The sequence below is a fragment of the Equus przewalskii genome, chromosome 22, assembly GCF_037783145.1.
Source record: "Equus przewalskii isolate Varuska chromosome 22, EquPr2, whole genome shotgun sequence".
In the NCBI taxonomy this organism is placed as follows: Eukaryota; Metazoa; Chordata; class Mammalia; order Perissodactyla; family Equidae; genus Equus; species Equus przewalskii.
Window position 1 is genome coordinate 31307253 of NC_091852.1, and position 25656 is coordinate 31332908.

Sequence of the window (25656 nt, forward strand, 5' to 3'; positions counted from 1 at the left end):
ATTCATTTTTTTAAATATATTATTGTTTGGTTCATGCTGTAGGCAAATACATGTAGGCAAAGCTTCAGACTTAGCCCATTGTCCTATCACAAGGCAAAATTATTGTATAAAACTTAATTCCCACCAAAGAAATCTTAGAAATAACTCCTGTAGTGGGTCAAAGAGTGTTGCACATGTATGTTACATTCATTTGTGAGTAACTTTGCTGGATTACAGCATTTTAACCACTTCACAATGTTTGGTCAAAGAGGAAAGACGTAAGTACATTTTTCTTTCTACACTTTGCATCAGCCTCCTGAATTAAAAAACACCAGCAAGCCGAGGAATGATGTCAGTATAGGGGGTAGAATACACAACTGGTGGTCTGCTTGCAGGTTTTCACAATTATTAGAGAGTGCCATTTCAGCTTTTCCTCTTTCTTCAGTGTTTGAAATTCTCGTTTCACTGGACTTCCCATAACATTGATTGGATATGTAGTAATAGTGAAGGCATTGAATGAACTGCATTCTGGTCTACTAAGATGGTTATGAGTAAAGTATTAATTTCAGTATGTTTCCTCTACTTTAATATTTCTACGTTTGATTCATTTCTTACTAAACTAGTATTGATTGATTGTCTGCACTTTGCCAGTTATGTTTATCTGAGCTTATTTGCCCCAACAATATATATTTTTATAGATGAAGGAGGAAGACTCAGAGAGACAAAGGCACTTGTCCGCTGCAGCAAAGCTGCTATATTTTATGCCTCGAAATCCAGCATTCTGTCCGTTCCCCAGCCTTCTTGCCTAGAGCGTGAGCAGTACATGCAAAGCACAAACATTTTGGAACCAAACTAAGCTGACTTCACAACCTTAAATGCCATTTACAAGTTACATGATTTTTAAAAAGTTTTTAACCTCCATAAGCCTCGGTTTCTTCATCTGCAAAACAGAGATAAAAGTAATATTTTAACAATATTTTGAAAGAATGAGAGATAATGTATGTACATATAGTATCTAATTATATAAATGTGTATTTAGGAAATAACAGATGCTCAGTAAGAGTAGCTAATAAAAATATTGAAGGTAGGTTGTATCTATTCCATATAGTGGGAGTGCTGATTAATCAAGGCTGGGAGTAAATCAGTCAGATGACTAGTCCTAATTCACCTAAAAAATGGCCATACAGCTCTCTAGAGATCCCTCAGGTCAACATTGACAAAAAAAGACAAAAACTTGCCTTCTGATGAGTGAGACAAATGATAAGTGAAATATGAGTAAGTATTAAAAATTTCAGGCAGCATTCGGTACTATGAAGACGAAGTCTTACAAAGGGAGTAATGAACGATGGTGTTTGGAATTGAGAGGTCTATTTTAGGTGGGGTTGTCAGGCAAGTCCTCTCTGAAGAGGTAACATTGGAACAGAGACTTGAATGAAGTGACAGAGCAAGTCATACAAAGATTCAGGAAAATGGCAGAGGGACTAGTAAGTGTGAGGCATGGAGAGAGGACTAAGCTTGCCACTGAAGAAGCGAGTAACGGGGCAGTGAGAGGATGGTAGGAGGTTGTCAGAGACAGGAGGGGCCAGACCATATACGCTTCTGTAAGCACCTGGATGTTATTTAGGTGGCTCAGGAGCCATTACAGGGTTTTGGTGACGGCAGTGGTAATCAGGTCAGCAATAAAAGGCTCTCTCAGGCTGCTGGCAGAGAATAAAATCTAGTGTGGAGAATAAACTCCTGTGTGGTTAAGCACGGAAGGTGAGGGGATAAATTAGATTATTGCCACAGGCCAGCTGAGAGATAATGGTGGCTCCAAGTTAGACTCTGTTAGACCAGCTGATGAATGAAGTTTGCATGAAACAAAGAGGAAGAAACAATGACTTCTGTGTGCTGGTTTTTTTCCTAAGCAATGGGATGAACAGTGATTCCATTTTCTGAGATGGGAAGGACTAAGGAACATGTTTTATAAGTGTCTGATGAACCTCTTAGATGTCTAAGTGCACTTAGTGAGTGGGCAGTTAGACACGTAAGTCAGAACCTCTGGGAGAGATTGTTATTAGAGTTATTAACTTGGGGTTCACCGGCTCACAGACGAATTCCATGTCACTGGATAAAGTCACCCTCAGTAGTGATCTCCAAGGTGGGATTCTCACAATTTCCCAAAGGTTACACAAATCCATTAGGGTCCAGAAAGAAAATGTCACAACATCATTTTATATTTATTCAATATTTAGTTAATATTAATATTATGTGGTTTGACATGGTCCACATCAGTCATTTGTTTATCCTACTGCACTCGGGGTGTCCTGAGGTAACTGTGGGAATTGTACAACAAAGAGGTGTAACAGGCAAAGTCTCATTTTTGCCTTGTTTTTTTTTTGCTTTCAACATAATGCGACATGCTGTAGTTTACTTATGTCTGCACACATGAATATATATGAGTAGATTATCTAGCTTTTAAAATAGCTTTTTAAAAAGAAATATCTTATTTTGGAATACTTTTAGATACACAGAAAAGTTGCACAGAAAACACAGTTTCCACGTGTCCTTCACACAGTTCCCCTAATGATAACATAGGTGACTTTAGTCCTTTGTCAAAACTAAGAAACCAACACTGGTACATTGCTACTAACTTTATTCAAGAGAGAACAATGATACTCTGCTTTGGGCCAGCAAGAAGTAAGACTAAAAAATCAAAAGAGCCAAAAAGACTATCTAAATATCATCTTATATATTTTATTTTTCACAATTAACTTTGCCCTGAGCAGCTATGAAGCCATGAAACATTGGTTAATGACTGTATGAAGCCATTAAATTAGAAAGGCATTTAAAAGTAGTGTCATTGGCTTAAGATTGCTTGCAGAGAAAGTAGGAAACCAGAAACCATTTAGTGGTCATCTTCTAAACAACAGAAGTGGCAGTGACCCTGTGATGCTTCACCACAGGAGGGACACCACTCCAATGGAGGTAAGGGAGGTGGGGTACCTAGCTGTCAACATCAGCAGGCACCATGGTAGCCAATGTCATGTGACTTGGTGTAATTATATCTGATGCCTTTTCTACTACAATTATTCTCTCTAGAAATTGTAAGAATGGCAGCATCTGTTTTCAAGCCCAAACACAATCAAAACCTACCATCAGGTATAAGCACCAGCCTCTATCACTAAGAAAAAGTAAGTGATGCTGTTTCATCCTCTAAAGATATATTGCCATAGGAAAAAATAAAATCTCTACAATGGAAACAAAAGTTCTCTTGTTTCTCTGACTTGTTGTATTCCAAATTAGTGCCTCTGACCTTTTCTTAAAATTTTAAGCATCACAAGGAAATCAGTGGGAAGGGAATCATGTGCTAACCAAGCACATACTTAGAGGGCAGAAAAACCGCACTGAAGTGAAAGGGGATTAGTAAAGGCTGGAGAAGAGCACCGGCCCCTCCCAGTTTGGGTGAGCAGATTTGGGATTAGTTATCAGGCAGAAATCCACATGTAATTAACAGCTCTGACATCAGGGGACAAGCAAATATAAAACACTCAGCTCTCAGAGAGGTTCCACAGACAATCCCCTCAGGAGTTCAAGGTATGAGAGAGAAGCTCTCTGGGGAGTGGGTGGTCTCCCGCCAAAACTCCACTGAGAAGGGGGGACTTTAAATCATGGAAATTAACTTCCTGGAAATCTGCTCCCAATTCTTTCAGCTCCTTGGTTAAGTGTAATTAATGCTGGTGACCTGCTAATGAGTGCTTTTGATAAATGACATCCAGGATAAGTTTTTTTTACATATAAATAGAAATTAAAAATGAAGAAAACTAAATGAATAGGACAGGGGATTTAATTATGTAGGTATTACATCTGTCGAATTTTTAAAGGTAAATTACTATTTTTATTATTTGCTGGAAATATCATTTTACAGAGATGAAAAGCATTTTGAAGGTGAGTTGAGAAGGGCTTATGCCATTTATAAGAATACAAAAAATACTTGCATTGTTCTATTTTGTTTTCTCCTTTTCAGCTTGATTTTTATCTATGAGCCTCAGTCAGTCTCTTCACAAACGGCTGTGAACCAGAGCCTTGTCCTGCATGTTTGCTTCAAGCAGAATGAAAGCTCATAAACTCCTCTCTCTGGGATACCTCTTCTTGCCCCCGCTCTTTTTTCAACAAGCCTGGGCTCAATTCCCGAGAGAGTGTGCCACCGTTGAAGCTTTGAAAAATGGTGTGTGTTGCCCAGACCTGAATCCTCTGTCTGGGCCTGGGACGGACCGCTGTGGCTCCTCCTCAGGGAGAGGCCGGTGTGAGGCAGTGACTGCAGACTCCCGACCTCACAGCCACCATTATCCCCACGATGGCAGAGACGATCGTGAGGCCTGGCCCACACGCTTCTTCAATAGGACATGCCACTGCAATGGCAACTTCTCAGGGCACAACTGTGGGACTTGCCGTCCTGGATGGAGAGGAGCTGCCTGTGACCAGAGAGTTCTCACAGGTAAGTGAGGATGTGAATGGACACACAGTCCTGCAAGAGACTCAAAGCATTTAATAGAATCCTAAATCATTTGAGTGGGACGAACACCTGGAAATCATATATTCCAATTCTCGCTTTTCACGGTTGAGGAAACTGAGGCATAGAGAGGCTCAGAAATTCACTCAGTTTAAAGAGTTGAGGTTGAAGCTCAAGTCTTCTGGCTATTTCCTTCCAAAACATCTGTTGAGCAACCACCATGTGCTAGGAACTGTGCTGGGTGTTTGTGACCAGACCTTCAGTAACTTCTCAAGGTAGTTATGTACACCGTTGTAAGTGAGGTTCAGAAAGGTCAAAGCCACATCGCTGGTACGGGGAAAACCCGGAACTCACCCTGAGATCTGTCCAGCTCTACTCCATGAGCTTCTTCCGCTCCCCTTGCTGACTCACGAAGACACTTCCCAGGGTGAAGATCAAGTTCAGCCATTTTAGATGATGAGCCTGGCCTGCAGCCTAAATAGCAATAAATAACAAAGCCTTAAAGGGTAATAGCCAGCAATACTTGATTTTTTTAACTTGCCAAACACAAGACGAGGGTTGAAGGGAACTTTTCTCAGGTCTTTATTTATGAGCCAGGCTCTGGTCTAATTGCTTTTTATGTGTGTACTCTTTAATCTTTGCAACTCTGTAAAGCAGATATTATTTTTATATGCACTTTATAGATGAAAACTTGAGACTTAGAGAAATGCGTGCAGAGTCATAGAATAGGTCTCTTAACCACTATGTTTACCACATACCATGTTTTTGCAAGATTTTTGATATTAAAAAGGTAGCAAATTCCAAGATATATGCCAAAAATGAGCAAAATAAAGCCAACAGGATCACAGGATCATAGAATCCACAGTAAGATTAAAGAAAGCTAATAGGAATCCTAAAATAAGTTGGAGAGAGAAAGAGAGCAAGGGAGATGAAAAGAGAGAGAAAGCAGGCCTGAAGAGCGATTTTAGGAAGGGATGTTTTTTAAAGTACAGAATGATTTGAGCATATATGCAAATTATTATTAATGGGTAAATAGGACATGGTGTTACAAGATGATTATGCTCATTCTCTACTCATCCCCACAAGGCAGATGTTTTCATGTTTGAATTTTGTATCCCAAAGTCAGGAGAAACCTTCTGGACTTAAGTACAGAAGAAAAGAGCTACTTTGTCCGGGCCCTGGATATGGCAAAGCGCACAACTCACCCTCAGTTTGTCATTGCCACCAGGAGGTCAGAAGAAATATTGGGGCCAGATGGCGACACGCCACAATTTGAGAATGTTTCCATTTATAACTACTTTGTTTGGACACACTATTACTCAGTCAAGAAGACCTTCCTTGGGGCAGGTCAGGAAAGCTTTGGTGAAGTGGATTTCTCTCATGAAGGACCAGCTTTTCTCACGTGGCACAGGTACCACCTACTGCAGCTGGAGAGAGACATGCAGGTATGCGGGACATGGTTCAATTTTCAGACCCTCTCCAGACAAGGTGCCTTGTTTGTAAGTCACATTGATTCACTGTGTTCCAATGATCAAAACGTGATGAGAAAGCAATTTCATGTTATTAATCTGCCTTTAACATTCTAAGTTTCTCCCTGTACTAATTATTTATTTTTAATTATTTATTTTTAATTAATCTTCATCTTTTATGAGGTGAAAAGAAAGTAATATTAATGATGAGGAAGCCAACTGAAACATTTGTAGGTGTGAATTAAAGTGTTGGACATATTCTAGAGCTCTGTAACTGAAAAAAATGACTCAAATAGTTTGCAACAAAAGAATCTCTTTAGATATGTCTTCCTTCTCAAATGTAAACCAATGCCCCCTCTTGGTTTAGATGAAGCAAGTGTCTATCTACTTCTCAGTTTTCGAAGTCCCAAATATATACCTCATCCTTCCAGTTAATAATTCTTTCTAATATGGTAGAGGGTTTAAATGCTGAAGAAACTTCCTTTCCATTTATATTGTCATATTTTCACTGAACACCATTTTTTTTCCACACCCTCTACCACTTTGAGGCTTTCAAAAGAACTTATTAAAAACATCACATCAGTCAGACATCATTTTTACTTAAGCAGCATTGGCCTTTTTTGGCATAAAGTGGATATCAACCCAAACACAGTTATTTCCTGTTTATTTTTAAGCAGATGAGCTCAAAGCACATTCAAGTATCCATTAGCATACTTTAGTATTGTTTCTTTTACCAATTGCTGTTTCTCAAGAAAAGTATTGTGATTTTTAAATGAAATTTTAAATTATTAGCTTTCAAATAGGGAATCCACAAATTAAACCTGTTTTCTATGTGAAATAACAGCAGAGAATTCCTCCCACCCAAGTTAAAATCTAAAGATTAACCTAAGGATATCTCAAGATAGAAGAAAACATGTTTGGCTTCATTTATTGATTAGCAGTATGCTTGAGCCCCGCATTATGCCAAGAAAATAAATAGTTAGAAGAGAGAAAATTAATGCACTAAAATACAGAATAAAATATTTGTATGAAAGTAGTCTAGCCGTATGCAGTTTGAGAGTGATTAAATGAATTCATCTGATACTCTGAACTTCATATTTTATAGCTCTGATTACAAGTAAGACATTCAGTAGATTCTGAATAGATAAATCTGTCACTTGTAATCGACTCCAGATCTTCAAGCCTTCGAGGCTTTTTCCCATGGGCACATCAAAATGAAAGGGCAGGTGGAAAGTATCTAAAAACTTCAATTTTGCCTGTGTAAACTTCAACCTCTATGACTTACTTTTTAAAACCCAAGAGCACAAGGGATCCAACAAATTACAATCTAAATGTAATGCACCGTGGAAATGCCACATGAATATGCTCCAGCTCCCAAATGTCAGTTGCTGAACCACGAACTGACTCTTAATGATCCCTTGGAAGCTGTCACTAATTTTTGTGAACCAGAACAATAGCTTCTAAATGAGGACTTCCAATCTCTGGAGATCAATAACGAGATGCCTTGGAAAGCTTTTGACCCTCCAACACACCCCGAGGACCAGGAAATGCTTCCTAAAAAGAGTTTAAAGTCAAAAAGCAGAAATGAACTAACTGCATGCGAGGTGCGATAAAACAATCGCAATCCCTCCATTTAAATCCCGCACTCTAAATATAACTCTCAAAAGACCGAAAGGAATGTGAAATAACAAGTACAATAAATATATGCTTTAAGGAACCCAATAAAATAAGCATGTGATCTTGAGTCCAGCATTTTTAAAATTGTTGAGGTCAGCTGTAAATGGAAACTAGGCCTCTGGTCTGAAGAACAGCGTGCACAAAGAAATATTCTGCTTCATTTTGCATTTCCTGTCTGTATGAGTTTTGGGCAGAAGCTTGAGTCTTAATAGTTTAGATTTTGAAGTAGGGGTCTCTAAGTAAAACACCTTTAGTGCCCAGGCAGATGAGGTCAATATGAAAGAGCCTGTGGCCAAACCAGAATCTAAATGCCTAAAGTCCTTCGAGTTAAATTCAAAAACAAAAAGGAGGGGCCAGTCTGGTAGTGTGCTAGTTAAGTTCCCTCACTTGGCTTCAGTGGCCCAGGGTTCACAGGTTCAGATCCCAGGTACAGACCTACACACCATTCATCAAGCCATGCTGTGGTGGCATCCCACATACAAAATAGAGGAAGATTGGCACAGATGGTAGTTCAGGGACAATCTTCCTCAAGCAAAAAGAGGACTATTGGAGCAACAGATATTAGCTCAGGGCCAGTATTTCTCAAAAAGGAAAAAAGCACCATCCACGTAACAAATTTCACATCTGGATCTGGTTCCAGACCAAGGGCTAGTGATGCCTGAATTAGAGATAGGAAAACAAAAGGAGGTAGAATTGTCATAGAGTAGAAGTTATTATTGATAATTTTTGGTATAATCAATAGAAATGTAATTACCTCCCTAAAAAAGAAAAGGAAGGGGGCCAGCCTCGTGGCTCAGTGGTTAAGTTGGTTAAGTTTGCACATTCTGCTTCTGCGGCCCAGGGTTCACCAGTTCGGATCCCAGGTATGGACATGGCACAGCTTGGCAAGCCATGCTGTGGTAGGCATCCCACATATAAAGTAGAGGACGATGGACACGAATGTTAGCTCAGAGCCAGTCTTCCTCAGCAAAAAGAGGAGGATTGGCAGCAGATGTTAACTCAAGGCTAATCTTCCTCAAGAAAAAAAAAAAAAGAAAGAAAGAAAAGGAAGACCTTTTGCTCCCCACCCCCAAAATCATTTGGAGAAACTTCCATATAATGAGTTGAATTTCATTCCCTCTAGTGTCTAAGTAACTCCTTGTAGTAAATTAGAAGCTTTGTTAAATAAGGTATTTAAGGGGGCTGGCCCCGTGGCCGAGTGGTTAAGTTCGCGCGCTCCGCTGCAGGCGGCCCAGTGTTTCGTTAGTTCGAATCCTGGGCGCGAACATGGCACTGCTCATCAGACCACGCTGAGGCAGCGTCCCACATGCCACAACTAGAAGAACCCACAACGAAGAATACACAACTATGTACCGGGGGGCTTTGGGGAGAAAAAGGAAAAAAATAAAATCTTTAAAAAAAAAAAAAATAAGGTATTTAAGTCCTCCGACCCCTCAGACACCACCGATAAACTAACTGGTTCCAAAGTGGCTGAAGAAAGCTAATAGAAATAGACTGCCAGGGAGTAAACCAAGCAAAGAGGGAGAATTTTCAACAAAAGCAGAGAATGCTAACAGAGTTTCTGTGATCTAGGAAATGTTGCAGGATCCTTCTTTCTCCCTTCCTTACTGGAATTTTGCGACCGGGAGGAACATCTGTGACATTTGCACCGATGACTTGATGGGCTCGAGAAGCAACTTTGATTCCAGTCTTATCAGCCCGAACTCTGTGTTTTCTCAATGGCGAGTGGTCTGCGAATCTTTGGAAGATTATGATACCCTGGGAACCCTTTGTAACAGTAAGTTTCAAGTGACACCTAGGATTCAGAATTAGATAAAGAGATTAAAGGTGCTGCCTGAAGGCTCTTCATTCTACTGACTTCATACTAAAACCTACTTTTATTATAGAGAATCAATGTACAGATATTCACTGAACAACCAGGATACTCAAGGCAATCTCTAAGGTGTTGCACGGGAAACAGAAAGTGCCAATACATTTTTCTGTTGCTTTTCTTGAGCAATTGGGTCAGTGCATTTCTCCCTTTCTTATTCAGAAATGTCTAGTTGTATAAATTAATCCTCTTAGTACACACTGCTTAGTAGTCATGTGCCTTGTGCTGGAATTTCACAGAAAACGTTTCCCTAGGAAATCTGAAATATGCAGAAAGAGTTGGAAGGGCCCTTAGAGTAAAAAATTATTATAATAGTAATAATTATTAATACGTTATAATTATTATTATATTATTAGTCTGTTAATCTTGTCAGAGGGCTAAAAACCAAAAGTGATATGGAGGATCCCTTTAAGAAAAGGAAGACACTGTAAGAAGACGTCTGCCAGCTGGCTGCTTTTCAGCTCTCTCAGTGTGAACACAGAGAATGCTTAACCAGTTGTCCTAGAATCTTTTCTCCAAAGATCGAAACACCACCTCAGCCATAGGTCAAGTTTCTGGTTGAAACTTGTGGATCTGTTCCAGAGTTTTTATTCTCTTCCTTGGATCATATTATTATCTGTCCTTGTGCTACTAACACAAGGTCTTAATTATCAGAATCTCACTCTCCCATCTTATTTTTCTTCCTCAGGCATGTCTGGCTACTTTGAACTTTTGTTCTTCCATATAAAAACTAGAATTATGGGCATTTAATCTACTATTATATTCACAGCATATTTATTCTGCATATACTCTTTTAAGCATCAAATATTAAATTATTTTGTAAACTTAAAAAGAGAATATTCTAAATGGAGCAAAGGAATTAGATAGATTTTTTTCACCATTAGAAGATTACTTAGCTGTGTACAGGTATAAGAGAAGTGATAGTGTATGAAATTTTCTTCCATAGACGTGTACAAATTAGAATAAATGTTTATTTGTTTGGCATGCTGAATGAGCAGTCCCACATTGTGGCAGGGAAATGAAATCGGTGCTCAAGACATCTTTAGATGCCAAAACATTTCTCTCTTTCTCACCAGGCTATTGTATTTTGGCCTAGGAGTTTTCCAGACATTTTCCAATTACCCTGATGATTGGATACCAAAATACAGCACAATTTAAATGAGTAAGCTAAATTATAGCATAGAAGAGAAGAAGAAAGGGGAGGAGATTTTGTTTTCATCACAATTTTTCCTGTCAACTCACATAACACGTCTCATAACTCAGACACACAGTTTCTTGAAAAGTTGAAGTTACACATATTTTAGGTGAAACAAATTTCAAGATTATCCCTTGCCTTAGTTTGAGATATAAATGCCAAGCATTTTATTTATTAGGCCAATGAAAGAAAAAGGAAGCTAACATTTTATTGAACACATATTATATATCTGATACGGTGCCGAACACTTTAATATGATATCTTATTTAATCCTCATAGCAATTCCTCCCTCCCTCTACTGGTCTTCTTGGATGAAATTATCCATTCCTTTGGTTCCATTGATCATCTTTAACAGGACACCTTGTACATACATGTGCATCTTTAGACCAACCTTCCTTAGATATTCTATGCCTATGTTTTCATATGGTTCTTGCACAGGAGCTCTCCAATACTCCATTAATGCACCAAACTCAGTATATTGAAAGAGTGAATTATTGACGGCTAACATTCTGCCAGCCACTAAAATATCATCTTTGATTCATCATATAAAAAATATTGTTCTTTCTTTACAATATCTCTCAAATCTACTTTCGCTTCCAGATACGCAGAACTTTTCATTCTTTCCTGCATGGAAATTCCACCGGGCTCCAGTCCTTAGGATGTTAGGTGCAGCGACAGATGTTGTTCATGTGCAAACAAACTTAAAAATCACTGGGTTAAAATTAAGCTGGTTTATCTAGTTTCTTTACTATCAGAATTCTCTGCTATGAAACTCCATGAGGGAAAATTTGGATGTAGTGTTTTCAAAACTCATGTAATCAATACATTTTCTTGGGATTTATTGAGAACTCCCTGAACAGTAATCCCCGAAACACCAGCTTGAATTGATAGTTTAGCCAATGCTGTCTGAAGGTTTTGATGACAATGTACACCTAAAAAGTGCATACACGCTTTGCAGTCTCAATATAGGAATCTGCTTTATTTTTATATTATAAAAATACAGTTAGCTATGCTAATCCATCAGGTATCAATCCTTATGTTAATTATAAAGCATAGACCATAGGAATTTTTATGAATGAGGTAAAGTGAATATGAGTAGATGTTGTAATATTCTCTCTCCCACCCCAGTGGATTATTCTGCATGTCCCCTCTAGGATTCAAACACTCACAAACACTCCTCACTGGACACCACTGAGGCAGACTAATTACTGCAAAGTGCTCCTAACCAATCTTCTCTCCTCCCACCTACTTAAGACTCCTCCCCACTTCCTAATGAATTAAATACAACATTCTCCATGTTGCTTTTTGACTTCTTCACAGTAAGGGTCTGGTTTAGCTTCCCACCTTTCACACCGTCCACCAGTCTCTTACACTGCCACGCACCCCAGGCAAGCAGGTCCCCAAACGGGCCCTCTTTTACAGCCAACATGATCTATTCCATATAACAACATACACCAAACAACTACGTAGCATCTATCATATGCCAGGCACTGTATTAAGACTGGGGGATATACTGGTGAGCAAGAACAGATAGAGTTTTGCTCTCATGGGGCTTATATTATAAATAGAAGAAATTTTATCGTCTCTTCTTATTACCTCTCTGCCTAAAACGTTTGACTTGTAAAATTCGTCCTATTTCACCTATGGAAATTCTACTCAGTCCTCCAGGGCTCTTTCTGGAGCCACTCAACCGGGAAGGATTGATGGCTTTCTCTCTCTCCTGACCTCCCTCCCTTAAGGCATCTATCGTACTATCCCCAGTATCACAACCGTTTGTTTACCGGTTTGTCTTACTGCCCTTCAAAAATTTAATTATTTGTGACATTACTTGCTGAAAAATACGTGTTGATTGAGATATACACCACTTCCCAAAGAGATTGAAGGTTGTTTTTCTTTATTTTTCTGAAGGCTTGAAACAGAGCATTTGAGTACAAAATTTCATGTATGTATGAAATATCGATTTCAGTGTAGAATTTAGGTTATGGAGGTTATTTTGGCAAAATTCAATTTTCCATGGAATATACATTTTAATACATTCCTGTGAAAGAAGCATATGTTGATTTAGCAAATACCAAGCCCTCTGTTATTGTGATCACTTTTTTCTTCAGATGATTTTATGTATCACATATCTACTCTTCTCACAGAAGTTGGACATGATAACTTAGATTTTCTCACTTTAATGCCTCTAAATAAACATTTTTAAATTTTCTCTTCTAGCAAGAAGAACCTGTCTTTCCGTTTTGATGCTATGTATAAAATTTTAAAGAGAAACGATAAGATCTCTAAACATTCTGTAAACGTATGCATACCCCATCTTTCTCCCAGGCACTGAAGGTGGGCCAATTAGGAGAAACCCAGCTGGAAATGTGGCTAGACCAATGGTGCAACGTCTTCCTGAACCACAGGATGTCGCTCAGTGCTTGGAAGTTGGGTTATTTGACACACCTCCTTTTTATTCCAATTCTACAAACAGTTTCCGAAACACAGTGGAAGGCAAGTAAATAAAATCTGTTCTTTGAATTGGCCTAGTTATAACAGAAAACTGAAGTAATATTCAAATTCAGATCTCCTTGAAAAATCTTTAAATGCCATATTGATCCCGTGAGTTTATGTGAATGGCACTGCCTGTTGTGATGTAGTGACAATTTTCTGCTCACAAGAAGAGATTTCTTAAAAGAAAGTGTCAGAATGAAACTCTTTTTAATTATCAGAGGAGAAGCCCTGGGAAATTATTCCCCAATCTCTTAAGTACCTAAATGTATTTAAAGTCAAATTTCTGGTAGGTGGTTGTCTGATGTGTGTTTAATTATATCATATTCTAGTATAGGCAAATACTATTCAAGACTTTGAGAGCTTATTAAAATTTTTTCCTAAAAAAAAGAATAACAATAAAAAATTCTGAAAGATTTGTTGACAACCAATAAAGCCTGATTTGAGCAAATGTTTTACTTAGTTCTTTATTGTCCTGTTACCTTTTTTAAGGTCTATAAAAATTCATCTAGTGACATTTAATTTGGTTTTCCTTATTTAATTCAACGTGTTTTAAAGCTGAAACTGAGGTCCAAAGAAGTGAAATGAATTTCCCAAGATATTCGGCTGGTTAGTAACAGAGCACAGATTCAAATCCAAATTTTCTAAGTCCGGTGTCTTTATACAATAAATTGTGACACCTCTAAAACATGCTTCATACATATTTTAAAGTTTTAAAAGAAAAGAATCACATTTAACTTTATTATAAACTTCTTATTGTCAAAATTAACCCTAAATATAGCATTGTACATGTTATACCCTCCTCTGGAAAAAAACGGGAAGAGATCTCTCTGTCCCCATGATCTGAGATACTTGATGTGTAAGTATGATAATTATTTTCAATTTTCTCCCCTTTTATCATCCTTCTATTTTTGTTTGTGATCTTCATCTTCTCCCTAATATATGTATACATGATATAGGGGAATATATATGGGAAATATATATTTTGTATGATCTATATGAGATATGCATAATATGTGTATTATATAATATGGGGATATATAATATATGTGAAATGTATAATATACAATATGGAAAATATATATATGAAAACACATATGGAATAGAGATGATTATCAGAAGTTCTATAAATGTTCTGACAGCAGGCTTTCCAGATGTTTAAAATTAGTACAGAGATGGTAAGAAAGCTCTGAGAAATCGTAATTTCTCCACAAAAATAACTTTCCAAAAATAAACATGCTGACATTCGCTCAAAAGGAATAAGGTAAGAAACTAAAGTAACATCTGGCAATTAAAGTTCCAGGACAATGAGAGGGGTACTCTCCCAATTGCGTCAGCAGTTTCTAGTAGAAGCTGGAGATTTCCACTATCTCTAATTCCGTGTAAACTAATGTTTGCCGTGTCAAAATAGAGTGTTCTATATATTTTTACCTGTATCATTTGCAGGTCACTATTTTTAACCTGGAAGCTACATTTAGAATGTCACGCCACTAGCTTAAAACTAGCCTAGCTCTGGGTATAGCAAACAAATATCACCACATAGGTACAGAGGACCAGTGCTATTATATTAAGGTAAAAATTGGCCTGACAAGCTCAGGAAAAATCGTTTCCCAATATAATCACTACTGTTGACTTGAAAAGTAAGATATTTGTAATGGTTTTTATTATTCTCATCCTTATTTTTATATCTAGGTTACAGTGATCCCACGGGAAAGTATGACCCTGCTGTTCGAAGCCTTCACAATTTGGCTCATCTATTTCTGAATGGAACAGGGGGACAAACCCATTTATCTCCAAATGATCCTATTTTTGTCCTCCTGCATACTTTCACCGATGCAGTCTTTGATGAATGGCTGAGGAGGTACAATGCTGGTGAGATACTTTCATATGCTTTTTGCAGGCTCAGCAAAGGAGATTGTTCCATGGCAGAGCTGTCACTGCAGACTAAGCACTTGACACACACAAACTACACTTCAAAATGAGGATAAAATAGCCATAATCTCTAGCCATTTCCAAATATTCCAAACCGCTTTGAAAATGCAGACCGACGTCTCTCAGAATAGTTACTACAAGATGATATTTACTAGCATTTGCTAGGACTAAGCAGGTAATCCCTTCTGATTTTCACTATGTAAAGATAACTACTAAGTATCCCAAATTTCTCTTCCTTGTATCTTCCAATGAACATTCTCATTGTTTTTTAGTACGAATGGGAAAAACTTACAAGAGCTCTTCTTTGATAGCCCAAAAGACAAGAAATTATACTCACAATCCACAGTTTCGATTTTTATTACTTTTGGCTTCTCACAAATGGAAATTTTATTCAACTCGCAAAGTTAATGTTGGTTTTTATATCACACCATAGAAAATCTCTTTCAAGTTCATTTTAATGCATTCTTTAAAATATTATTTAAAAGGCTACTTTCTCTTCACTTCTATTCGGCTGAGAGGCTCACATTACTTTTCAATGAATATTCTTCTACTGATTAAAACATCATAAATTTTCATATTTTAAAAATGTTCTAAATTTTGGCTTCTGTGCCCTTACTTCATCATGCACATAAAATAATATTGGAGATTAACTATCTATTGATTTATCTAACCAATTCGGCCAGTTCCCCTATGTGTGTGTGTGTGTATGTGTGTAGCAGAAGCCTCTAATCCAACCTGATTAGGACCATTAATTGATGAGTTGGTCGAAATAGTTTGTTCCATCAATCAGTTAATCAATTGATTAATTGATTAAAGAAAATCAATTAAAAAACAAATACCTTCCATATAAGTATTCACTTGTCAATCTGTTATGAATTCACTGATGGGAATTCCACCTCATTTTCATGTGTACTTACATACATACATACATAATACATACATACATACAGCCATAACGAATTATCTACAATTTATAGTGTCCATTCCTTAAAAGCAAAACAAGAAATTTCCAGCCCTTGAGAGGAAATCTGAGTTCAGTATTACTCTTTATTTTCATAATGCTTCCCTAACCCTTTACAATCATATTGCCCCCTCCTAAGTCTATAGTAATATTTCAGCCATTCATTTTTAACAAATCTTTCCAAAGCATTCAATTTATTTATTATAAAAATGACATGCCTCTCTTTTTACAATCATAGTTATCACTTTATGTTCAGCTGGATTACTTTTATTACCATAACAAATAAGCTAGAATTAACAGGTTTAGGAATGAACAAAACAAACTTTGTTAAATATACGCTTCTGGGAACTAGACAGCAACGTACAAGTTGTAGTTGTTCCACCATCACAATGCCATGGATAATAGTTTTTCAGAGGAAATGGAGAATCTTGGGTAATCTGGCCAGTCTCTTAAGTGGAGATTTCTTTCAACTATGAAAATGTTTATTCCTTTCCCTTACATATCTTGATTGAAAATATCATTATTTCAATTCCTAATAATTTGTTCAAAGTTCTCCAGATCTTAATATAAAGGCCATTGATGAACCAGAAAAATACCTTTTTCATTGTTATTTCCCTCCTACTCCCTTTGTTTGTATTATATGTAGCATAAGGTCTCTCAGTGACCTGGATAGGAGGGAGGGAGGGAGAAGTCCCATAAATTAAAAGTAGAGAACTAACCTGCAGCACATTTCTGATAAAATGTGGCCATAAATTTACAGGACAAGCCAATGTAAACACTTATCAATTGCATGAAAGCTAAACTCAGTTAGCTACCTTCTTAAATATTCCATGCACCTGGGAAAACAATGTCACAGAACAACTATGTTAGGAAGAAAAAGAAAAATTGGAAGAATTTCTAAAATTATCCATATAGCAGAAGTCTTTGTTGAAAATAAGTCTAGGAGTGGAGGATGGAATTATTTTTCAAAATGTATCAAAAGGTTTTTATAGATATAGAAGGCTCTTCAAAAATCATAGAATTATAGAATTGTTAGGATCGGCATGGAACGATTATTACATTTTACAACTGAAGGAAATTACAGTCATTCACATGGCGATGTCCATTACAGAATCCTCTAATTAGACATAAGAGACAGTACAATGTAGAACATCCAAACTCTATGTAAAATGATGTTAACTCCCATTCATTAACATCTTGTATCATGTACATATTTAATTCAACTCCCTTTTTTTTCCAGCTGAAAATCACGTGAATTAAATTTTAAACATAGTAGCCTGGAAATTCAGTACATTTTTCAGAAGAAGCAGTTTATACTTTTCTCAGAGCAATCACAACTTTACGTATTATGCCCTGATAGAAAGGAAGTAATCATACACTCACACTTAGATCCTTCGACAAATATTATTTGATCCTTTATCTTGGCTGCTGTGAATAATGCTTCAACGAAAATGGGAATGCAGATATCTCTTCGACATACTGATTTCATTTCCTTTGGATATACATCCATAGGGATTGCTGGATCATATTCTAGTTCTATTTTTAATCCTCCATAATACTCTCCATAATGGCTGGAGCAATTCCCACCAACAGTGCACAGGGGTTTCCTTTTCTCCACACCCTCACCAACACTTGTTATCTCTTGTCTTTTTGATAATAGCCATCCAAACAGGTGTGAGGTGATATCCCACTGTGATTTTGATCTGCATTTTCTAATGATTAGTGATGTTCAGCACCTTTTCACATACCTGTTGGCCATTTGTAAATCATCACATTGTACACTTTAAATATATACAATTTTTATTTGTCAATTATGCATCAATAAAGCTAAAAAAATATTATTTGGGCATTTACTATTTCCTAGGCAGTATTCTAGGTATCAGAAATACAGTAGCATACAAAACACACAAAAATATTTTCCCTCCTGGAACTTTTGTACCTGTTGGTAGGATTGACAATAAACATATGTAAATAAATATATAGTATGTTAGATGGGGGGAAGTGTTTGTAGATAAATAAAACAAGGAAAGGGGATAGGGAATACAGTGTATTCTCTCTCAAGACAAAGGAGCCCACTGTGGGGAGCAGAGTGGGGAGTGGGAAGAGAATGGAAGGAGATAACATGGTCAGAGAGATAACAGGCGGCAGATTCTGAAGAAGAGAAATGGAGGAGGAGCTTAAGGGTCTTACATAGAGCAGTTACATGACAGACCAATTGTGATTGTTATTTTTACTATTATTCCTCCATTCTTTTTAATGGACATAACTTTCTCTTTCACTCTGGGTTGAGGCTGATCAAGTTAGGATTCAGTAGAAAGGTGAAATGGGAAGTTTAAAAAATTATCTAAGCTATTAACTTTAACATCTAGTTTTAATAAATAATTAACACAATACACCAAAATGTGAGTTCCATGCGGGCAGAAATTTTGTCTGTTCTGTTCAGTGCTGTAGCCACCATGCCTAGACCAGTGCCTGGCGCTAGTAGGGGCTCAACAGATTTTAATAGATAAATACTCAAATAGCATTAATACATAGTAAATTTAAAGTCACTAAATTTTAAAGTTACAAAAATATGAATACTACATGCCATTTCTATTATCAATTGTTCATCAAAGTAGATGTTCCAACACTCTTCTGTGCTTCACAACATCACAATGACTATGCAGGTAATACACTTCTTGCAAACAGAAAAAATAATACTTTGCTAGCTTTCTCACATATTCCAACTCTTCTAAATATATCCCCACTAATTCCTGCCCAAGCCCACTTCCAACTCTGGTTTTGTGACATTCCATTTGGCATTTAATTGAACCAACAAAAATATAGAACAACAACAAAAAAGAACAATCTTTTGCCACAAAAGGCGTTATCACTCCTTTTATCCCTGATGACAGAAACTTACTAATATAAATGCCTGTGACTTGTATTTAAGTAGAAAGAGAGGCGGCAAGAAGCAATAGGATTCTAGAACTTGATTCAAAATTTTAAGTGTTTTTTGCTAACCAAGTAAAACCTGGGAATAAATATTTATTTCTCTAAAAGTAAACAGGAAAAATGAAAAATGCTAAACAAAAATATTCATAGTCAAGGACAAACCTCCATTAGACACATCTTCTCTCAAATTTAAATTATAGATGATGCTACAGCAAACTACAGGTTCATCTTTTCCTTATCTTTGAAAAATAAGCTTAATGAATTTTATTCAAATTAATTTTGGTAATTTAAAAGTAAAACAATTAATGATCATCATAGATGATAAAATACTAAAACTTCCTTGCTTTTCAACTTCCTTTTCCGCTTAGATGATACCTTAGAGCTGTACTCAAAGCGTTTGAACTCCGTTTTATCAATTCCCTGTTCTGTTGTAGTGAAACTTTTTTTATGTCTTTATTCAGTGTAAAATATGAAAGATGATTTTAATATTATCCTTGAATATTTTGGGTCACCTTCAGAACATACTAATGTGTTAATACTAACTTTATTATGTCTCTTAACAAGGCATGTTTGACATATTTTAGATATATCCACATTTCCACTGGAAAATGCTCCTATTGGACATAATAGACAATACAATATGGTGCCATTCTGGCCTCCAATTACCAATGTGGAAATGTTTGTCACTGCTCCAGACAACCTGGGATATACTTATGAAGTTCAATGGCCAGGTGAGTATTGAAGATATTTTTACAGTGAAAATTTCCAAAAGCAAATTTGTTACCTTTAAAGAAAAGTAATCACAGCATTCCTGAGGTTTACATTTTCTGCTTGGATTTAGAAACTTTCACTCAGATTTTTATTTGGGGATAAAGAGAGTGAATTTAACATTTGTTGAGAGCCCATTCTGACCCAGTATTGAGCTAATTATATAGCACACCAGCTCATTTAATCCTTACAGTCCTCTGAAGTGAGTATTATAATCCTCATTTTTATAAATAAGGAAGATGAGGCTTAGAGAGGGTAATTATCAAAGATGACATTTCTAGTAAATAGAGAGAATGAGTTTTGAGCTTAAACCTGTTTAATATGTCCCAATTTTTCTACTACATAATGTTGCTTGCATTTATTTATCCTATAAAAAATTAAAGATGCGGTGAGATTCTCTGAGCTGTTTTTCTTGAGATTTTGAAATTCAAAACTTTTTTGTTTAATTTGAAATCTCTTTTTCAACAAAGGCGGTAGGGTACAGCGGAAGAGCAGATGATTTGGATTCTGAAAGACCTAGGCCCCAAAACCAACACTACTGCCTACTAACCAGTGACCTTGGGCAAGTGACTCAAATTCTGAGCCATTATTTCCTTATTTTTAGAATGGAAATAATAATAACCATCCCAGTAGGGTCCACTCCTTATGAGGAATTAAAAAGTGCCCTTCATGATGACAGGTGCTATAACAGGCAATGTGGCCAATAAAATTAAATATGAGGATTTCTGTAAAGTGCCTGGAACTGCGCCTAAATTTAGGGTATCTAGTTTTTGGTGGAAACTCTTTTACTATTTATGTTTTGCTCTCGTTTTATTTTTCTAACAGGTCGGGATTTCAGTATTTCTGAGATCGTTACCATAGCAGTAGTTGCTGCGTTATTAGTGGTTGCAGTCATTTTTGTGGGCGCGTCTTGTCTGATTCATGCCAGAAGCAACAGGGATGAAGCAACTCAGCCTCTCCTCACTGATCGTTATCAACACTACGCTGCAGAATATGAAAAACTCCCGGATCCTAATCAGTCTATGGTCTAACAATAAATGGCTTATTCTCTTAGGCATTAGTATCACAAAACCACTAGGTTGAAAAATAATAGAGTGAGTTACTAACTGTATTTTCTTTCACTCTCTTACTTTCTTCCTTATGCATGCACATGTTAAAATTTAAGCTCCAGGTATTATTTTCGAGAACTGAGAAGGGTCATAGTCTTTGCAAAAGGATCTAATTTTCAGCTCTTTTTAAACCAGTAGGTTGCGCCAACTCCACAGTATTTAAGCAGATAGCATGAAGATTTTTGTCACGTTTTAAAGGTCAACTATATAACAAGGTACATAATCTGCTGTGCTTTGTCTATGTGTAAAGACAAATCATGATTGCTGGTAAATCCCTGATTAAAATACATGAGTAGGCACTTCTACAATGTTAAAATGTAAATACATTTCCATCCATTGACATTGACCAACAGACATAAAGTAAGCCACATCTATTAGTTAAAATAAATTATGTGGAGTTATAAATGGGATCCCAATTAACTTCTTCAAATTGGTCTTCCCCTTTGGTCATCAGCATATATTATTTTGTCTAAGGTTCAAGGTCACCACAAAAATCACAGTCTTTGTCACACTTTGGAGAGGTAAAAGCTTCACTTTGTTTGAGAGACAGTTAGTATTGCCTACATTTGCCATTGTGTTGTCCTCTCTCTCAACTCACTGAGAAAGGAACTACCCATGCATACATTTCACCTCTCAATTCTTCTTCTCACATCTTAGAGGTCCATAAAGGTGAGAATATGCGGCCCAGTACTCCACAGATAGCATTCAACTCATTGTGTTTAATTTGAATAGCATTCTCTTATCATTTAGCAGCCTTTTATGTAATTTCAAAATAAAATAATAAAATATTATTTCATTGGTCCCCTTTTTCTATGCAATTCTGCAAGAATGTCATTCTTTTTTTTCTCCCTATCTTCTAACATAAAGTATTTTTCTCTCTTTTTGACCTTATGGTACTGAAACAATATTTCCAATGAAGAATTCTATAGGCTAGTCACAGTGAACAAACATTTTAATTAATTGATGAAAATAAATAATAACAATAGTAATCATACACTATAGAAAATGGGTAGTCTGATATTCCCAACTCAATAAACAGAAACAAGATTAAAATTATATACACCCAATTGGTTACTGGGTTTCCTTACATTAAGCAATCTTAAAGCTATGTACACAAGGTAAACAGATAAAATGTGTTAGTGAAAGAGAATGCATCCAGCAATAGTATTTTTTTAGCTTTCGAAGAGCATTATTCAATTATCTTGGAATATGTTTTGATTTATTAAAATATTATATACTCACAGCTTTTCAGGTAAATTATTGTATACTGTAAGATTTCTTTTTATATAAACATCAATGAAACTAAGTTCCCCACTTCATATTTTTAGAGATTTACTCATCACTCATTTCATAAACATTTATTAAGCACATACTGGATTTCAGACATAGTTCAAGGTACTGTGGATTTGGGGAAGGGAAAGTCAGGAATGTAAAACTGAGAAGGTCACATTTGACGTGGGCTTCTAGGAATGCCAATGGGTTTACCAAAATTAAGAGTACAGAAGGGCATTCCACACACAAGTGACAGCATGAGCAAAGTCACAGTAGTAGGTCCGTGTGGTTAGAGCATCGTTTTCGTAGAGGGAAGTAGAAAGATAAATTGGGAATAAAATCAGTGTCCTATATGCAATCCTAAGAAATGTGGAATTTATTCCACAAATAAGAGGGAATACATGAGAGTCACAAATAAAATGTGTTTTATAAAGATAACGGTGGTGATGATATTTGTAAATAATGTTAATTAAGAATGATTTGGAATGGTTAGAGTAGAAGAGCATAGTTAATATCAAATAATTCACAGGAGAAAGGAGGAGAGCCCGTCCCAAAACATAAGCATCAACTCTAAGAAATCCTAATTCTGAGAGAAAACTACACCCATTATCTTATCAATATAACTTTGATAATTTCTCCCGAAATGTGTTGCTTTATTTTTCTTTCATTCAAGGACTTCTTCCTAGTCATTTGACAGCTCTGTACGATCTTATGAGTTATCTTAATTAGGTGACCATTACTCTCCCTATAATATGCCATATTAGTCACTGCTAATAAAACTCATTTGTAATCTTGGAGATTTTTCACTGTTCTCAGTCCTCTAGTTCTCTTATAAAACACAGTAAATGAAGTTTGTATGCACTCACTGGAAAGCACATTCCATACCACTTAAACCCATTCTTTCCCGCTACATAAGCACCCATTGCATGCCAATGCCACAAAGCGAGCTAAGCTGTATGGTCTAAAGAGAGTGATTAAAAATGCCCGATGGGACCTTCCTATACAATCAAAAATGAAAAGCTATTACTTTTGTGTCCCTCTGAAGTTATATCTTGTGTTCATTCCTAGAAACAGATTTCAGAGATAGTGCTCACTTACGGTTCCACGTAATCTTTAAAATTGAATGCAGGGAAAAAGATTTGGGCTATTAAAACAACTGTTCGAAGTTTGGTTATGAGACATTTGTTCTGAACTCAGTCTATGAATATTCAATAATGTTATGTATTTTGTCTTTTGCCATTTCCTAGTCAAAATTTTTATCAGCCAAGCAACCAATGGAATATAAAATTGGGCAGAGAGACCTAATATGTAACAGAAAAAAACCAAAAATTTTAAAAATATATTAATAAACCAAGAACAGAGCCTGAAATGAAAGAGAGGAGATTTAAAAGAAAAAATGCAAAATCTGGCACTTCAAAAGCATGACTGCAAAATTACAGGGTAGAGAAAGACAGGAACTAGCAAGATTCTTTACAAAATAACCAGGAGATTTTCGTGGATTTCAAGTTAAACATAAGCCAAGAGTGGAATGTGACCAGTAAAGGGAAAAAATGCTGTGTGATTGATAGAGGGGAAAAAAATACTATGTGAATGCTAATGTATTGTGCTTCATTAATGCAGAAACAGAAATCTGTGGTGTTCGAGTCACACTCAGACTTTATTTTTCAACTTCAAGGTCACAGTTTAAGGGGAACGTTGACAAATAGGAACATGCCTCTTTATCTTTTAAGTGATACAATGATGCAATTACTATCCCAAGAAAGAAACTTGGAAGTCACTCTTGAATTCTACCATCTCTCTCAATCCTTGCAACCAGTTAATTAATAATTTTGTTAAAACAGTTAATATCTATTGACCACTATATCTTGAGCACTGAACCCATCATCTAAGCCAGTCGTTCTCAGTTGGAGGGCAATTTACCCCCAGGAGACATCTGCTACTGGCATGTAGCAGCTAGAGGCAGGGGTGCTGCTATATATCCTGCTATGCACAAAACAGCCCCACACATTGAAAAATTATCCAGCCCAAAATGTCAATAGTGCTGAGGTTAAGAAAACCTAATCTAAGGCTACAAGGATAAACAAGTTTCATAGTGCACCTTAGTATCTAATGGGAGAGAACAACAAAAACCAATGGACTCTATTAAGAATGCATTATTTTCTCACAGAATAGGAAGTTTGAAAGGTAGAGAGCCCAGGGCAGCTAAGGCAGCCCGATGATGCCTTCAAAGACTCAGGCTTTTTCTAACTTTTCACCACCACCTTTAATGTGTGGTTTTTATCCTTTTATTTATACTGTCAGGGCTGCAAAATGGCTGCTATATCTCCAGAACTTGTATCCATCCCACACCAAAATTTCTCTTTTATTCAGAAGCGGATATTCTCCCCAAATTTTCCCTATATCTCATGAGAAGCTTATCACAAGGCAAGGGAGCATAGAAAATTGAAGATGTTTTTGTTGGTGGTGGGTGCTTGGTTGGTTACTATCCTGAAGGATATCAGAATAGTAAGGGATAAGAGAGAATGAATTTGGGATTGTGGCAACTTGGAGTATTGCCATAACAATTAAACAAGCAAACAATCAAGATACTTCATAATTATAGCAGAATGAAAGAAACAGACAGTGTACTTTCCTTTAAAAAAATCTGGTGGGGGTTATTTAATTTAGAAGAGTGAATAGCGAAGTTAAGCCAAAGAAGTGAAAATACCTGAAACCTAGAGGATGAGAAAATTGCTGAAAAAGTTAACTGAACAGGGCTATGATAAAAGCCAAGTCCTCATTATTCACAGCAGAATGTTTGAACATGCTACCTCTAAATTGTTTTAAAAGATAAGAAATAGAAGTTTAAATATACTATTTAAAAATAAGAAGGCAAAATCAGAAGAAGCAACTTGAAAAGCTGAAAATTATGGTATCCGGGAAGTGTGATTTGTGTGTGGGGAGGATGGAGGCAGAGGATCTTTTGAATTCTTCACGAACCTTGACATTTTGAAAGGAAATTTCAAAGAAGAGAGTGACTCTTCTGGAAATCTCAGGAAATAATGATTGATTTCAAAATTTGTATCACTAAGCAGAAGTTTATTCTTAATTTTTCCCCTGTGAAATAGGAAATTTTAGACTTTTAATTTGGGGGAGATGGAAAAAAAGGACAACGAATAAAATCTGTCATAGCTTTCAAATAGAAACTGTTAGCAAAATGAGTGAGACCAGTTATTAATCAATTAGATTAAGTAAATTACCATGGAAATATACTTTTGTATTTTTTTATGTAGGCTTCAAACTACAGGCTTCTGACATATCCTAAAATGTTCTTTCCTTCCAGTCTTCAGATTTAAACCAGAGTTTTATCAATATATCTGCTAAGAATTGAATAGAATATTACCAAAAGATGGCAGCTTTGAACATATTTCAAAAAATGATTATGAACATCCAACGGCTTCAACTGAAATGAACAGTGAAGACATCTGCTATTCCTCTTCTGGTTAAAAAAATGTTTATGTGACATCTG

General features: G+C 36.4%; 1 protein-coding gene across 3 annotated transcripts; it reads left to right on the forward strand.

The window, feature by feature from the left end:
• Positions 1-3311: 3311 nt before the first annotated feature.
• Positions 3312-21667, forward strand: TYRP1 (tyrosinase related protein 1). Of its 3 annotated transcripts, none has more exons than XM_008534485.2 (8): positions 3312-3555; positions 3986-4456; positions 5594-5916; positions 9190-9394; positions 13008-13175; positions 14865-15044; positions 19584-19730; positions 20593-21667. In XM_008534485.2, exons 2-8 carry the CDS (start codon positions 4054-4056, stop codon positions 20796-20798), a joined length of 1632 nt encoding a protein of 543 aa, XP_008532707.2. In that variant the 5' UTR covers positions 3312-3555; positions 3986-4053; the 3' UTR covers positions 20799-21667. The 3 variants fall into 3 exon arrangements, with proteins under 3 accessions (XP_008532707.2, XP_008532708.2, XP_070446980.1); XM_008534486.2 differs by having other exon boundaries at positions 3354-3423; XM_070590879.1 differs by having other exon boundaries at positions 3530-3842.
• Positions 21668-25656: the final 3989 nt, after the last annotated feature.

Bases quoted from the DNA above. Each gene is read 5' to 3' on its own strand.
- TYRP1 (XM_008534485.2), top strand. From the start codon at position 4,054: ATGTTTGCTTCAAGCAGAATGAAAGCTCATAAACTCCTCTCTCTGGGA. The intron at 4,457-5,593 runs GTAAGTGAGGAT...TGTATCCCAAAG, and splicing joins TGACCAGAGAGTTCTCACAG to TCAGGAGAAACCTTCTGGAC. The intron at 9,395-13,007 runs GTAAGTTTCAAG...TCTTTCTCCCAG, and splicing joins CCTGGGAACCCTTTGTAACA to GCACTGAAGGTGGGCCAATT.